The sequence below is a fragment of the Musca vetustissima genome, unplaced genomic scaffold (genome assembly GCF_032173495.1).
Source record: "Musca vetustissima isolate MV318-11 ecotype Yass unplaced genomic scaffold, APGP_CSIRO_Mvet_v1 utg6219, whole genome shotgun sequence".
Classification (NCBI taxonomy): domain Eukaryota; kingdom Metazoa; phylum Arthropoda; class Insecta; order Diptera; family Muscidae; genus Musca; species Musca vetustissima.
Window position 1 is genome coordinate 198205 of NW_026880924.1, and position 17701 is coordinate 215905.

Here is a 17701-nt window from a genome sequence, read left to right on the forward strand (position 1 = left end):
TCAGTTGGCCCTTGAAAAATATTCTTTAATAAATCCACGCCTCAGTTGGCCCTTGAAAAATATTCTTTAATAAATCCACGCCTCAGTTGGCCCTTGAAAAATATTCTTTAATAAATCCACGCCTCAGTTGGCCCTGAAAAATATTCTTTAATAAATCCACGCCTCAGTTGGCCCTTGAAAAATATTCTTTAATAAATCCACGCCTCAGTTGGCCCTTGAAAAATATTCTTTAATAAATCCACGCCTCAGTTGGCCCTTGAAAAATATTCTTTAATAAATCCACGCCTCAGTTGGCCCTTGAAAAATATTCTTTAATAAATCCACGCCTCAGTTGGCCCTTGAAAAATATTCTTTAATAAATCCACGCCTCAGTTGGCCCTTGAAAAATATTCTTTAATAAATCCACGCCTCAGTTGGCCCTTGAAAAATATTCTTTAATAAATCCACGCCTCAGTTGGCCCTTGAAAAATATTCTTTAATAAATCCACGCCTCAGTTGGCCCTTGAAAAATATTCTTTAATAAATCCACGCCTCAGTTGGCCCTTGAAAAATATTCTTTAATAAATCCACGCCTCAGTTGGCCCTTGAAAAATATTCTTTAATAAATCCACGCCTCAGTTGGCCCTTGAAAAATATTCTTTAATAAATCCACGCCTCAGTTGGCCCTTGAAAAATATTCTTTAATAAATCCACGCCTCAGTTGGCCCTTGAAAAATATTCTTTAATAAATCCACGCCTCAGTTGGCCCTTGAAAAATATTCTTTAATAAATCCACGCCTCAGTTGGCCCTTGAAAAATATTCTTTAATAAATCCACGCCTCAGTTGGCCCTTGAAAAATATTCTTTAATAAATCCACGCCTCAGTTGGCCCTTGAAAAATATTCTTTAATAAATCCACGCCTCAGTTGGCCCTTGAAAAATATTCTTTAATAAATCCACGCCTCAGTTGGCCCTTGAAAAATATTCTTTAATAAATCCACGCCTCAGTTGGCCCTTGAAAAATATTCTTTAATAAATCCACGCCTCAGTTGGCCCTTGAAAAATATTCTTTAATAAATCCACGCCTCAGTTGGCCCTTGAAAAATATTCTTTAATAAATCCACGCCTCAGTTGGCCCTTGAAAAATATTCTTTAATAAATCCACGCCTCAGTTGGCCCTTGAAAAATATTCTTTAATAAATCCACGCCTCAGTTGGCCCTTGAAAAATATTCTTTAATAAATCCACGCCTCAGTTGGCCCTTGAAAAATATTCTTTAATAAATCCACGCCTCAGTTGGCCCTTGAAAAATATTCTTTAATAAATCCACGCCTCAGTTGGCCCTTGAAAAATATTCTTTAATAAATCCACGCCTCAGTTGGCCCTTGAAAAATATTCTTTAATAAATCCACGCCTCAGTTGGCCCTTGAAAAATATTCTTTAATAAATCCACGCCTCAGTTGGCCCTTGAAAAATATTCTTTAATAAATCCACGCCTCAGTTGGCCCTTGAAAAATATTCTTTAATAAATCCACGCCTCAGTTGGCCCTTGAAAAATATTCTTTAATAAATCCACGCCTCAGTTGGCCCTTGAAAAATATTCTTTAATAAATCCACGCCTCAGTTGGCCCTTGAAAAATATTCTTTAATAAATCCACGCCTCAGTTGGCCCTTGAAAAATATTCTTTAATAAATCCACGCCCCTCAGTTGGCCCTTGAAAAATATTCTTTAATAAATCCACGCCTCAGTTGGCCCTTGAAAAATATTCTTTAATAAATCCACGCCTCAGTTGGCCCTTGAAAAATATTCTTTAATAAATCCACGCCTCAGTTGGCCCTTGAAAAATATTCTTTAATAAATCCACGCCTCAGTTGGCCCTTGAAAAATATTCTTTAATAAATCCACGCCTCAGTTGGCCCTTGAAAAATATTCTTTAATAAATCCACGCCTCAGTTGGCCCTTGAAAAATATTCTTTAATAAATCCACGCCTCAGTTGGCCCTTGAAAAATATTCTTTAATAAATCCACGCCTCAGTTGGCCCTTGAAAAATATTCTTTAATAAATCCACGCCTCAGTTGGCCCTTGAAAAATATTCTTTAATAAATCCACGCCTCAGTTGGCCCTTGAAAAATATTCTTTAATAAATCCACGCCTCAGTTGGCCCTTGAAAAATATATTCTTTAATAAATCCACGCCTCAGTTGGCCCTTGAAAAATATTCTTTAATAAATCCACGCCTCAGTTGGCCCTTGAAAAATATTCTTTAATAAATCCACGCCTCAGTTGGCCCTTGAAAAATATTCTTTAATAAATCCACGCCTCAGTTGGCCCTTGAAAAATATTCTTTAATAAATCCACGCCTCAGTTGGCCCTTGAAAAATATTCTTTAATAAATCCACGCCTCAGTTGGCCCTTGAAAAATATTCTTTAATAAATCCACGCCTCAGTTGGCCCTTGAAAAATATTCTTTAATAAATCCACGCCTCAGTTGGCCCTTGAAAAATATTCTTTAATAAATCCACGCCTCAGTTGGCCCTTGAAAAATATTCTTTAATAAATCCACGCCTCAGTTGGCCCTTGAAAAATATTCTTTAATAAATCCACGCCTCAGTTGGCCCTTGAAAAATATTCTTTAATAAATCCACGCCTCAGTTGGCCCTTGAAAAATATTCTTTAATAAATCCACGCCTCAGTTGGCCCTTGAAAAATATTCTTTAATAAATCCACGCCTCAGTTGGCCCTTGAAAAATATTCTTTAATAAATCCACGCCTCAGTTGGCCCTTGAAAAATATTCTTTAATAAATCCACGCCTCAGTTGGCCCTTGAAAAATATTCTTTAATAAATCCACGCCTCAGTTGGCCCTTGAAAAATATTCTTTAATAAATCCACGCCTCAGTTGGCCCTTGAAAAATATTCTTTAATAAATCCACGCCTCAGTTGGCCCTTGAAAAATATTCTTTAATAAATCCACGCCTCAGTTGGCCCTTGAAAAATATTCTTTAATAAATCCACGCCTCAGTTGGCCCTTGAAAAATATTCTTTAATAAATCCACGCCTCAGTTGGCCCTTGAAAAATATTCTTTAATAAATCCACGCCTCAGTTGGCCCTTGAAAAATATTCTTTAATAAATCCACGCCTCAGTTGGCCCTTGAAAAATATTCTTTAATAAATCCACGCCTCAGTGGCCCTTGAAAAATATTCTTTAATAAATCCACGCCTCAGTTGGCCCTTGAAAAATATTCTTTAATAAATCCACGCCTCAGTTGGCCCTTGAAAAATATTCTTTAATAAATCCACGCCTCAGTTGGCCCTTGAAAAATATTCTTTAATAAATCCACGCCTCAGTTGGCCCTTGAAAAATATTCTTTAATAAATCCACGCCTCAGTTGGCCCTTGAAAAATATTCTTTAATAAATCCACGCCTCAGTTGGCCCTTGAAAAATATTCTTTAATAAATCCACGCCTCAGTTGGCCCTTGAAAAATATTCTTTAATAAATCCACGCCTCAGTTGGCCCTTGAAAAATATTCTTTAATAAATCCACGCCTCAGTTGGCCCTTGAAAAATATTCTTTAATAAATCCACGCCTCAGTTGGCCCTTGAAAAATATTCTTTAATAAATCCACGCCTCAGTTGGCCCTTGAAAAATATTCTTTAATAAATCCACGCCTCAGTTGGCCCTTGAAAAATATTCTTTAATAAATCCACGCCTCAGTTGGCCCTTGAAAAATATTCTTTAATAAATCCACGCCTCAGTTGGCCCTTGAAAAATATTCTTTAATAAATCCACGCCTCAGTTGGCCCTTGAAAAATATTCTTTAATAAATCCACGCCTCAGTTGGCCCTTGAAAAATATTCTTTAATAAATCCACGCCTCAGTTGGCCCTTGAAAAATATTCTTTAATAAATCCACGCCTCAGTTGGCCCTTGAAAAATATTCTTTAATAAATCCACGCCTCAGTTGGCCCTTGAAAAATATTCTTTAATAAATCCACGCCTCAGTTGGCCCTTGAAAAATATTCTTTAATAAATCCACGCCTCAGTTGGCCCTTGAAAAATATTCTTTAATAAATCCACGCCTCAGTTGGCCCTTGAAAAATATTCTTTAATAAATCCACGCCTCAGTTGGCCCTTGAAAAATATTCTTTAATAAATCCACGCCTCAGTTGGCCCTTGAAAAATATTCTTTAATAAATCCACGCCTCAGTTGGCCCTTGAAAAATATTCTTTAATAAATCCACGCCTCAGTTGGCCCTTGAAAAATATTCTTTAATAAATCCACGCCTCAGTTGGCCCTTGAAAAATATTCTTTAATAAATCCACGCCTCAGTTGGCCCTTGAAAAATATTCTTTAATAAATCCACGCCTCAGTTGGCCCTTGAAAAATATTCTTTAATAAATCCACGCCTCAGTTGGCCCTTGAAAAATATTCTTTAATAAATCCACGCCTCAGTTGGCCCTTGAAAAATATTCTTTAATAAATCCACGCCTCAGTTGGCCCTTGAAAAATATTCTTTAATAAATCCACGCCTCAGTTGGCCCTTGAAAAATATTCTTTAATAAATCCACGCCTCAGTTGGCCCTTGAAAAATATTCTTTAATAAATCCACGCCTCAGTTGGCCCTTGAAAAATATTCTTTAATAAATCCACGCCTCAGTTGGCCCTTGAAAAATATTCTTTAATAAATCCACGCCTCAGTTGGGCCTTGAAAAAAATATTTTTAATAAATCCACGCCTCAGTTGGCCCTTGAAAAATATTCTTTAATAAATCCACGCCTCAGTTGGCCCTTGAAAAATATTCTTTAATAAATCCACGCCTCAGTTGGCCCTTGAAAAATATTCTTTAATAAATCCACGCCTCAGTTGGCCCTTGAAAAATATTCTTTAATAAATCCACGCCTCAGTTGGCCCTTGAAAAATATTCTTTAATAAATCCACGCCTCAGTTGGCCCTTGAAAAATATTCTTTAATAAATCCACGCCTCAGTTGGCCCTTGAAAAATATTCTTTAATAAATCCACGCCTCAGTTGGCCCTTGAAAAATATTCTTTAATAAATCCACGCCTCAGTTGGCCCTTGAAAAATATTCTTTAATAAATCCACGCCTCAGTTGGCCCTTGAAAAATATTCTTTAATAAATCCACGCCTCAGTTGGCCCTTGAAAAATATTCTTTAATAAATCCACGCCTCAGTTGGCCCTTGAAAAATATTCTTTAATAAATCCACGCCTCAGTTGGCCCTTGAAAAATATTCTTTAATAAATCCACGCCTCAGTTGGCCCTTGAAAAATATTCTTTAATAAATCCACGCCTCAGTTGGCCCTTGAAAAATATTCTTTAATAAATCCACGCCTCAGTTGGCCCTTGAAAAATATTCTTTAATAAATCCACGCCTCAGTTGGCCCTTGAAAAATATTCTTTAATAAATCCACGCCTCAGTTGGCCCTTGAAAAATATTCTTTAATAAATCCACGCCTCAGTTGGCCCTTGAAAAATATTCTTTAATAAATCCACGCCTCAGTTGGCCCTTGAAAAATATTCTTTAATAAATCCACGCCTCAGTTGGCCCTTGAAAAATATTCTTTAATAAATCCACGCCTCAGTTGGCCCTTGAAAAATATTCTTTAATAAATCCACGCCTCAGTTGGCCCTTGAAAAATATTCTTTAATAAATCCACGCCTCAGTTGGCCCTTGAAAAATATTCTTTAATAAATCCACGCCTCAGTTGGCCCTTGAAAAATATTCTTTAATAAATCCACGCCTCAGTTGGCCCTTGAAAAATATTCTTTAATAAATCCACGCCTCAGTTGGCCCTTGAAAAATATTCTTTAATAAATCCACGCCTCAGTTGGCCCTTGAAAAATATTCTTTAATAAATCCACGCCTCAGTTGTCCCTTGAAAAATATTCTTTAATAAATCCACGCCTCAGTTGGCCCTGAAAAATATTCTTTAATAAATCCACGCCTCAGTTGGCCCTTGAAAAATATTCTTTAATAAATCCACGCCTCAGTTGGCCCTTGAAAAATATTCTTTAATAAATCCACGCCTCAGTTGGCCCTTGAAAAATATTCTTTAATAAATCCACGCCTCAGTTGGCCCTTGAAAAATATTCTTTAATAAATCCACGCCTCAGTTGGCCCTTGAAAAATATTCTTTAATAAATCCACGCCTCAGTTGGCCCTTGAAAAATATTCTTTAATAAAAATCCACGCCTCAGTTGGCCCTTGAAAAATATTCTTTAATAAATCCACGCCTCAGTTGGCCCTTGAAAAATATTCTTTAATAAATCCACGCCTCAGTTGGCCCTTGAAAAATATTCTTTAATAAATCCACGCCTCAGTTGGCCCTTGAAAAATATTCTTTAATAAATCCACGCCTCAGTTGGCCCTTGAAAAATATTCTTTAATAAATCCACGCCTCAGTTGGCCCTTGAAAAATATTCTTTAATAAATCCACGCCTCAGTTGGCCCTTGAAAAATATTCTTTAATAAATCCACGCCTCAGTTGGCCCTTGAAAAATATTCTTTAATAAATCCACGCCTCAGTTGGCCCTTGAAAAATATTCTTTAATAAATCCACGCCTCAGTTGGCCCTTGAAAAATATTCTTTAATAAATCCACGCCTCAGTTGGCCCTTGAAAAATATTCTTTAATAAATCCACGCCTCAGTTGGCCCTTGAAAAATATTCTTTAATAAATCCACGCCTCAGTTGGCCCTTGAAAAATATTCTTTAATAAATCCACGCCTCAGTTGGCCCTTGAAAAATATTCTTTAATAAATCCACGCCTCAGTTGGCCCTTGAAAAATATTCTTTAATAAATCCACGCCTCAGTTGGCCCTTGAAAAATATTCTTTAATAAATCCACGCCTCAGTTGGCCCTTGAAAAATATTCTTTAATAAATCCACGCCTCAGTTGGCCCTTGAAAAATATTCTTTAATAAATCCACGCCTCAGTTGGCCCTTGAAAAATATTCTTTAATAAATCCACGCCTCAGTTGGCCCTTGAAAAATATTCTTTAATAAATCCACGCCTCAGTTGGCCCTTGAAAAATATTCTTTAATAAATCCACGCCTCAGTTGGCCCTTGAAAAATATTCTTTAATAAATCCACGCCTCAGTTGGCCCTTGAAAAATATTCTTTAATAAATCCACGCCTCAGTTGGCCCTTGAAAAATATTCTTTAATAAATCCACGCCTCAGTTGGCCCTTGAAAAATATTCTTTAATAAATCCACGCCTCAGTTGCTTGAAAAATATTCTTTAATAAATCCACGCCTCAGTTGGCCCTTGAAAAATATTCTTTAATAAATCCACGCCTCAGTTGGCCCTTGAAAAATATTCTTTAATAAATCCACGCCTCAGTTGGCCCTTGAAAAATATTCTTTAATAAATCCACGCCTCAGTTGGCCCTTGAAAAATATTCTTTAATAAATCCACGCCTCAGTTGGCCCTTGAAAAATATTCTTTAATAAATCCACGCCTCAGTTGGCCCTTGAAAAATATTCTTTAATAAATCCACGCCTCAGTTGGCCCTTGAAAAATATTTTAATAAATCCACGCCTCAGTTGGCCCTTGAAAAATATTCTTTAATAAATCCACGCCTCAGTTGGCCCTTGAAAAATATTCTTTAATAAATCCACGCCTCAGTTGGCCCTTGAAAAATATTCTTTAATAAATCCACGCCTCAGTTGGCCCTTGAAAAATATTCTTTAATAAATCCACGCCTCAGTTGGCCCTTGAAAAATATTCTTTAATAAATAAATCCACGCCTCAGTTGGCCCTTGAAAAATATTCTTTAATAAATCCACGCCTCAGTTGGCCCTTGAAAAATATTCTTTAATAAATCCACGCCTCAGTTGGCCCTTGAAAAATATTCTTTAATAAATCCACGCCTCAGTTGGCCCTTGAAAAATATTCTTTAATAAATCCACGCCTCAGTTGGCCCTTGAAAAATATTCTTTAATAAATCCACGCCTCAGTTGGCCCTTGAAAAATATTCTTTAATAAATCCACGCCTCAGTTGGCCCTTGAAAAATATTCTTTAATAAATCCACGCCTCAGTTGGCCCTTGAAAAATATTCTTTAATAAATCCACGCCTCAGTTGGCCCTTGAAAAATATTCTTTAATAAATCCACGCCTCAGTTGGCCCTTGAAAAATATTCTTTAATAAATCCACGCCTCAGTTGGCCCTTGAAAAATATTCTTTAATAAATCCACGCCTCAGTTGGCCCTTGAAAAATATTCTTTAATAAATCCACGCCTCAGTTGGCCCTTGAAAAATATTCTTTAATAAATCCACGCCTCAGTTGGCCCTTGAAAAATATTCTTTAATAAATCCACGCCTCAGTTGGCCCTTGAAAAATATTCTTTAATAAATCCACGCCTCAGTTGGCCCTTGAAAAATATTCTTTAATAAATCCACGCCTCAGTTGGCCCTTGAAAAATATTCTTTAATAAATCCACGCCTCAGTTGGCCCTTGAAAAATATTCTTTAATAAATCCACGCCTCAGTTGGCCCTTGAAAAATATTCTTTAATAAATCCACGCCTCAGTTGGCCCTTGAAAAATATTCTTTAATAAATCCACGCCTCAGTTGGCCCTTGAAAAATATTCTTTAATAAATCCACGCCTCAGTTGGCCCTTGAAAAATATTCTTTAATAAATCCACGCCTCAGTTGGCCCTTGAAAAATATTCTTTAATAAATCCACGCCTCAGTTGGCCCTTGAAAAATATTCTTTAATAAATCCACGCCTCAGTGCCCTTGAAAAATATTCTTTAATAAATCCACGCCTCAGTTGGCCCTTGAAAAATATTCTTTAATAAATCCACGCCTCAGTTGGCCCTTGAAAAATATTCTTTAATAAATCCACGCCTCAGTTGGCCCTTGAAAAATATTCTTTAATAAATCCACGCCTCAGTTGGCCCCTGAAAAATATTGGCCAACTGAGGCGTGGATTTATTAAAGAATATTTTTCAAGGGCCAACAGAGGCGTGGATTTATTAAAGAATATTTTTCAAGGGCCAACTGAGGCGTGGATTTATTAAAGAAAATTTTTCAAGGGCCAACTGAGGCGTGGATTTATTAAAGAATATTTTTCAAGGGCCAACTGAGGCGTGGATTTATTAAAGAATATTTTTCAAGGGCCAAATGAGGCGTGGATTTATTAAAGAATATTTTTCAAGGGCCAACTGAGGCGTGGATTTATTAAAGAATATTTTTCAGGGGCCAACTGAGGCGTGGATTTATTAAAGAATATTTTTCAAGGGCCAACTGAGGCGTGGATTTATTAAAGAATATTTTTCAAGGGCCAACTGAGGCGTGGATTTATTAAAGAATATTTTTCAAGGGCCAACTGAGGCGTGGATTTATTAAAGAATATTTTTCAAGGGCCAACTGAGGCGTGGATTTATTAAAGAATATTTTTCAAGGGCCAACTGAGGCGTGGATTTATTAAAGAATATTTTTCAAGGGCCAACTGAGGCGTGGATTTATTAAAGAATATTTTTCAAGGGCCAACTGAGGCGTGGATTTATTAAAGAATATTTTTCAAGGGCCAACTGAGGCGTGGATTTATTAAAGAATATTTTTCAAGGGCCAACTGAGGCGTGGATTTATTAAAGAATATTTTTCAAGGGCCAACTGAGGCGTGGATTTATTAAAGAATATTTTTCAAGGGCCAACTGAGGCGTGGATTTATTAAAGAATATTTTTCAAGGGCCAACTGAGGCGTGGATTTATTAAAGAATATTTTTCAAGGGCCAACTGAGGCGTGGATTTATTAAAGAATATTTTTCAAGGGCCAACTGAGGCGTGGATTTATTAAAGAATATTTTTCAAGGGCCAACTGAGGCGTGGATTTATTAAAGAATATTTTTCAAGGGCCAACTGAGGCGTGGATTTATTAAAGAATATTTTTCAAGGGCCAACTGAGGCGTGGATTTATTAAAGAATATTTTTCAAGGGCCAACTGAGGCGTGGATTTATTAAAGAATATTTTTCAAGGGCCAACTGAGGCGTGGATTTATTAAAGAATATTTTTCAAGGGCCAACTGAGGCGTGGATTTATTAAAGAATATTTTTCAAGGGCCAACTGAGGCGTGGATTTATTAAAGAATATTTTTCAAGGGCCAACTGAGGCGTGGATTTATTAAAGAATATTTTTCAAGGGCCAACTGAGGCGTGGATTTATTAAAGAATATTTTTCAAGGGCCAACTGAGGCGTGGATTTATTAAAGAATATTTTTCAAGGGCCAACTGAGGCGTGGATTTATTAAAGAATATTTTTCAAGGGCCAACTGAGGCGTGGATTTATTAAAGAATATTTTTCAAGGGCCAACTGAGGCGTGGATTTATTAAAGAATATTTTTCAAGGGCCAACTGAGGCGTGGATTTATTAAAGAATATTTTTCAAGGGCCAACTGAGGCGTGGATTTATTAAAGAATATTTTTCAAGGGCCAACTGAGGCGTGGATTTATTAAAGAATATTTTTCAAGGGCCAACTGAGGCGTGGATTTATTAAAGAATATTTTTCAAGGGCCAACTGAGGCGTGGATTTATTAAAGAATATTTTTCAAGGGCCAACTGAGGCGTGGATTTATTAAAGAATATTTTTCAAGGGCCAACTGAGGCGTGGATTTATTAAAGAATATTTTTCAAGGGCCAACTGAGGCGTGGATTTATTAAAGAATATTTTTCAAGGGCCAACTGAGGCGTGGATTTATTAAAGAATATTTTTCAAGGGCCAACTGAGGCGTGGATTTATTAAAGAATATTTTTCAAGGGCCAACTGAGGCGTGGATTTATTAAAGAATATTTTTCAAGGGCCAACTGAGGCGTGGATTTATTAAAGAATATTTTTCAAGGGCCAACTGAGGCGTGGATTTATTAAAGAATATTTTTCAAGGGCCAACTGAGGCGTGGATTTATTAAAGAATATTTTTCAAGGGCCAACTGAGGCGTGGATTTATTAAAGAATATTTTTCAAGGGCCAACTGAGGCGTGGATTTATTAAAGAATATTTTTCAAGGGCCAACTGAGGCGTGGATTTATTAAAGAATATTTTTCAAGGGCCAACTGAGGCGTGGATTTATTAAAGAATATTTTTCAAGGGCCAACTGAGGCGTGGATTTATTAAAGAATATTTTTCAAGGGCCAACTGAGGCGTGGATTTATTAAAGAATATTTTTCAAGGGCCAACTGAGGCGTGGATTTATTAAAGAATATTTTTCAAGGGCCAACTGAGGCGTGGATTTATTAAAGAATATTTTTCAAGGGCCAACTGAGGCGTGGATTTATTAAAGAATATTTTTCAAGGGCCAACTGAGGCGTGGATTTATTAAAGAATATTTTTCAAGGGCCAACTGAGGCGTGGATTTATTAAAGAATATTTTTCAAGGGCCAACTGAGGCGTGGATTTATTAAAGAATATTTTTCAAGGGCCAACTGAGGCGTGGATTTATTAAAGAATATTTTTCAAGGGCCAACTGAGGCGTGGATTTATTAAAGAATATTTTTCAAGGGCCAACTGAGGCGTGGATTTATTAAAGAATATTTTTCAAGGGCCAACTGAGGCGTGGATTTATTAAAGAATATTTTTCAAGGGCCAACTGAGGCGTGGATTTATTAAAGAATATTTTTCAAGGGCCAACTGAGGCGTGGATTTATTAAAGAATATTTTTCAAGGGCCAACTGAGGCGTGGATTTATTAAAGAATATTTTTCAAGGGCCAACTGAGGCGTGGATTTATTAAAGAATATTTTTCAAGGGCCAACTGAGGCGTGGATTTATTAAAGAATATTTTTCAAGGGCCAACTGAGGCGTGGATTTATTAAAGAATATTTTTCAAGGGCCAACTGAGGCGTGGATTTATTAAAGAATATTTTTCAAGGGCCAACTGAGGCGTGGATTTATTAAAGAATATTTTTCAAGGGCCAACTGAGGCGTGGATTTATTAAAGAATATTTTTCAAGGGCCAACTGAGGCGTGGATTTATTAAAGAATATTTTTCAAGGGCCAACTGAGGCGTGGATTTATTAAAGAATATTTTTCAAGGGCCAACTGAGGCGTGGATTTATTAAAGAATATTTTTCAAGGGCCAACTGAGGCGTGGATTTATTAAAGAATATTTTTCAAGGGCCAACTGAGGCGTGGATTTATTAAAGAATATTTTTCAAGGGCCAACTGAGGCGTGGATTTATTAAAGAATATTTTTCAAGGGCCAACTGAGGCGTGGATTTATTAAAGAATATTTTTCAAGGGCCAACTGAGGCGTGGATTTATTAAAGAATATTTTTCAAGGGCCAACTGAAGGCGTGGATTTATTAAATAATATTTTTCAAGGGCCAACTGAGGCGTGGATTTATTAAATAATATTTTTCAAGGGCCAACTGAGGCGTGGATTTATTAAATAATATTTTTCAAGGGCCAACTGAGGCGTGGATTTATTAAATAATATTTTTCAAGGGCCAACTGAGGCGTGGATTTATTAAATAATATTTTTCAAGGGCCAACTGAGGCGTGGATTTATTAAATAATATTTTTCAAGGGCCAACTGAGGCGTGGATTTATTAAATAATATTTTTCAAGGGCCAACTGAGGCGTGGATTTATTAAAGAATATTTTTCAAGGGCCAACTGAGGCGTGGATTTATTAAAGAATATTTTTCAGGGCCAACTGAGGCGTGGATTTATTAAAGAATATTTTTCAAGGGCCAACTGAGGCGTGGATTTATTAAATAATATTTTTCAAGGGCCAACTGAGGCGTGGATTTATTAAATAATATTTTTAAAGGGCCAACTGAGGCGTGGATTTATTAAATAATATTTTTCAAGGGCCAACTGAGGCGTGGATTTATTAAAGAATATTTTTCAAGGGCCAACTGAGGCGTGGATTTATTAAATAATATTTTTCAAGGGCCAACTGAGGCGTGGATTTATTAAAGAATATTTTTCTAGGGCCAACTGAGGCGTGGATTTATTAAAGAATATTTTTCAGGACCTATCCAAGGCGTGGATTTATTAAAGAATATTTTTTCAGGGACATATCCGAGGCGTGGATTTATTAAAGAATATTTTTCTAGGGCCAACTGAGGCGTGGATTTATTAAAGAATATTTTTCAAGGGCCAACTGATGCGTTGATTTATTAAAGAATATTTTTCAAGGGCCAACTGAGGCGTGGATTTATTAAAGAATATTTTTCTAGGGCCAACTGAGGCGTGGATTTATTAAAGAATATTTTTCAAGGGCCAACTGAGGCGTGGATTTATTAAAGAATATTTTTCAGGGGTCTATACAAGGCGTGGATTTATTAAAGAATATTTTTCAAGGGTCTATACAAGGCGTGGATTTATTAAAGAATATTTTTCAAGGGTCTATACAAGGCGTGGATTTATTAAAGAATATTTTTCAGGGGTCTATACAAGGCGTGGATTTATTAAAGAATATTTTTCAGGGGCCAACTGAGGCGTGGATTTATTAAAGAATATTTTTCAGGGGCCAACTGAGGCGTGGATTTATTAAAGAATATTTTTAGGAGCCCCTAACAAGGCGTGGATTTATTAAAGAATATTTTTTAGGACCTATCCAAGGCGTGGATTTATTAAAGAATATTTTTTAGGACCTATCCAAGGCGTGGATTTATTAAAGAATATTTTTTAGGACCTATCCAAGGCGTGGATTTATTAAAGAATATTTTTTAGGACCTATCCAAGGCGTGGATTTATTAAAGAATATTTTTCAGGGCACAAGGCGTGGATTTATTAAAGAATATTTTTCAGGGGTCTATACAAGGCGTGGATTTATTAAAGAATATTTTTCAGGGGTCTATACAAGGCGTGGATTTATTAAAGAATATTTTTCAGGGGTCTATACAAGGCGTGGAATTTGATCCGATTATATAAGGACAATTAAAAAACACTCTACAAATTTTTCGTTTAATTCCATTTATTTTTATTCCAATCCGATGTCAACACATTTCCCCCCAGTTTAAAAACAATCATCAATGCTGGGCAATGTACCATCACAGTATTTCCAGGTGGACCAGGCAGTCCAGCCTTGTTGTTTCAACACCAATTGGGCACACTTGACGGCGGGTTCAATGCTGTCGACCAAGAAATCTTCACACTTGATTTTGCATTCGTTGTAGGAGAAAGCGCCGGAGGGTGGGGAACACCAGTAGTAGTTATTGATTTGGAAGATACCATAGTCGCGAGAGCCATTGTGGTTCAGGCTGCCAACAGCCTTGGTGTTGTAGCTCGATTCGTGTTGAGCAATGCAAGTCCAACGGGCCAATTGATTTTTGGGTACACCCAATTTGTACATTTCCCGGGCCAGCGAACAACGGTTATAGACCTCACCCATGGTGGGTGCGACCAAGAGGACAACAGCCAAAATAGCGAAAGTGAATTTCAACATTGTGATTTAAGGAGAAAGCTTGAAGACAAACTATGCCTACATGGAAATTTGTTTGCGGTTTTATAGTAAATTTCAGGGGGTCCGAACTATAGATAAGAGATTGCTAATTATGATGGATGATTACTATTTTCACAAAGGTAAGTATTTTATAAGCTTCGTGAAATCTTTATTGTATTGTGGGTGGTTAGTAAATAGATATCTACTGTACATCGATATCGATAATAAATAGTTCCAAACTATTCGGAAATTTTTCCTATAACGAATTCAAGATAAAATGTGAAGATTTATTGGTCAACAGTATTGAACCCATCGTCAAGGGTGCCCAATTGGTGTTGAAATAACAAGGCTGACCTGCTGGTCCACCTGGAAATACTGTGATGGTTGATTGCCCAGCATTGATGATTGTTTCTGAAATGGGAAAGGTGTTAAGGGGATTTAAAGTGGATTTTTTTGAATAAAATTTTAAGAATATTGAAAACAAAATATTATTTGTTTATGGTGTGGGTAGTAATAGCCCCCCAATTTTTATTAATATATACCCTTCAAGGCCTCGTGTAAAACTTAGGTTTGCCTGCTAATTATTTAATTGGTTATCTCCACGGAAATTGTTATAATTTCACACATACGCACATTATCTATGCGATTTTCGGAAAAAGGGAATAATAACTTCCTTGCAATATTTTGAGGAAAATTATAGTTTTCCTACGTCCCCTCCACTTTTTCCAAAGGGAAATCAAAGAAAATAAAAAATAATCTCCAACACGCCATTGTCAAATAAATGTTGAACAACAAAATCCATAAAAATTAATTGTTGGCAAAAAATGAAGAGAAAAACTATCACCCAAACTCCTCAACACCCGGATGGTTTTGAGGAAGGAGACATGATTGTGGCTGAGAATCGTAAATAAAATATGACATGAAATATAAAATTATGCCACTAATGTTTTACAGTCCACATAATTCATTATAGGGAAATTACCCACCCCTTCACTCCATACCACCTGTGCTGAGATTAGCTTGACATGGTTTTTGGCTTGTAGTTTTTTCTCCTACTATGGAGTGACATAGTGTTGTTGACATTTTCGTTAGGTTTTTTCGTGTGTGTGATATCAACAGGGTGAGCTAAAAGTGAGGGTAGAAATTGAAAATGTAGGAAAATTATTCTCAGGCTTCATCAAAGCCATTAGAAGCCTTTGACGATACCCTGCAGCATGTTTTGGCCTTAAAAGGCAAATAAATCAACTTCTATATGGCCAATAGAGACCAAAATAAAGGCCATTAATATAATGTATACATCATTAAATTCGAACTGGTCCACAACTTGAAATTCCCAACACCGGCTTTAATTACTCCATCATATGGTATTTTTGTGATCTATCAGTTTTCAATATCGATCATTCGGAAGTACTTTACTCAGAACATAAGGCCCTTTTTTAATTCGGCATTAACTTTTTATTACTCCCCATTGTAGTATCCACATCCGCATTACTAATTCATTCCCTCATCCTTCATTCGATTACATTTAAATCTAAAAAATGTAGTTGATAGTCGGTAATCATTTACATAGTTGTATTTTTTGACAATAATGTCAATCTAAACAATTCTACTACAGCTCAGACAAACTGACAATTGAAACCAATCCGATCAGTATAATAATAAATAACATAATAAATAAATAATACAACACTAGCAAGAACAGCTTCATGTGCTCCCACCCGGCTTCAATTACTCCACAATAAGGTATTTGGTAGTTTTCAATATCTTTTTATCATATATCGATCATTCGGGAGTATCTTATCAGAATCTCTATATTTTGGCATTAACTATATGTTCATCCTTCCATCGTTACATTTAAATCTTAAAATCTAGTTGATAATCGGTAATCGTTTCCATAGTTGTATTTGTTTGACAATGATGCCAATCTAAAAAATTCTACTACAGCTAGGGCCACCTGACCATCCCGGTCACCTTCTAATTATAATATTTACATTCTACTTTATAAAATATGGTACAATACTGACAAGAGCAGTTCTAGGTGACCCTTACCTGAGTCTTCAGATTTCCAACGTCTTATATTACAGGCTTCTATTATTTCACAATAAGGTATCGTTGTGAACTGGCAGTTTTCAATATCTTTAATTACATATCGGTCATTCGGAAGTACTTTACTCACTCCATAACGCCCTTTTATATTTCGTCATAACTTCTTGTTAAACCATATCGTGGTATCCACATTCCGTATTACTACGAAATCACCTTTTTTAAATGACTAGACTATTGCGACGTCACAATTACAAATACATCGAGGGGCACCCTGACGGTTATGTGACCTCACAATTGCAGCATTGTTTTCCATTATGCCCTCAGCAATTCTTTAACACTATTTGCAGCCATACCATGCCACACCTTCCTATATCGACCTTTTGTTGGTAAGGCCAAAGACATGATTCCGGAAAAGTTAAAATCAGGAATTGAAATACCAAGCCTTCAACAGATCCTCCTCGATTCAATGTCACATTCAATCTGAATTTTAAATTTTTAGTACCCGTATCTATGATACGTAATCTATGAATGATAGATTTGTTGGCTCTGACGGGCAATTGAATAGGTGATGTTTATTGTGAGAGCTTTGCTGGCATGAAGTACATCTACTTTGGATTCCAGGGAATGAGTTCTCGATACGAACTAAGAACATGTATATAGCCGGACATTAATTGGATCTCCACTGTTGTCGCTTAACAAAGGAAAGATGTCCAGACTCGAGCTGAATAATTAAGGATGGAACGAACGACGGCCTTGTATTCATTACCTTTGGCTCTAGGAAGTGACAGCCAGAGCTTTTGTAGTTTTGTTACCGGCTTTCATGTTATTGGGGTGTGAGAAGTAAAGGAGGTTATTGAAAACCACCTCAAGGATTTTGGGATTACGGATGGTAGAGATAAGTCTAGCTTTTAGAACTTTGTTCTAAAAGGAAGCGAAAATTGATATGGTTGCAGTGGATAATTTAAGATTGCGCTCCTGCCGATTGTGACTAAATAGCTGGAAATTCTAGTACTTACGTCGTCAATATTAGCGAACGAAATAGTAGAGTTGTCGGAAAGATTTGGTTACACAATATACATATTGAACAAAATAGGTGATGTGACGCCGTCTTGACCAGGGAACTCAACGAAGACTTGCCAATCATTAAGGGAAGCTTAAGCTTGACATAAGTCGGAAGGATGGAATTCAGATATCAACTCGGAATAATCGACCGTGTCGGACGGCTTGGATAGATCTAAGGCAGCCACAATGGTCCGTTCA

The 17701-nt window shown here is 36.5% G+C and overlaps 1 protein-coding gene across 1 annotated transcript; it reads right to left on the reverse strand.

The window, feature by feature from the left end:
* Positions 1-13965: 13965 nt before the first annotated feature.
* On the reverse strand, positions 13966-14398 carry LOC133326880 (lysozyme 2-like). The gene has a single exon (XM_061535492.1). The coding sequence runs from the start codon at positions 14396-14398 to the stop codon at positions 13970-13972; it is 429 nt and encodes a 142-aa protein (XP_061391476.1). The 3' UTR covers positions 13966-13969.
* Positions 14399-17701: the final 3303 nt, after the last annotated feature.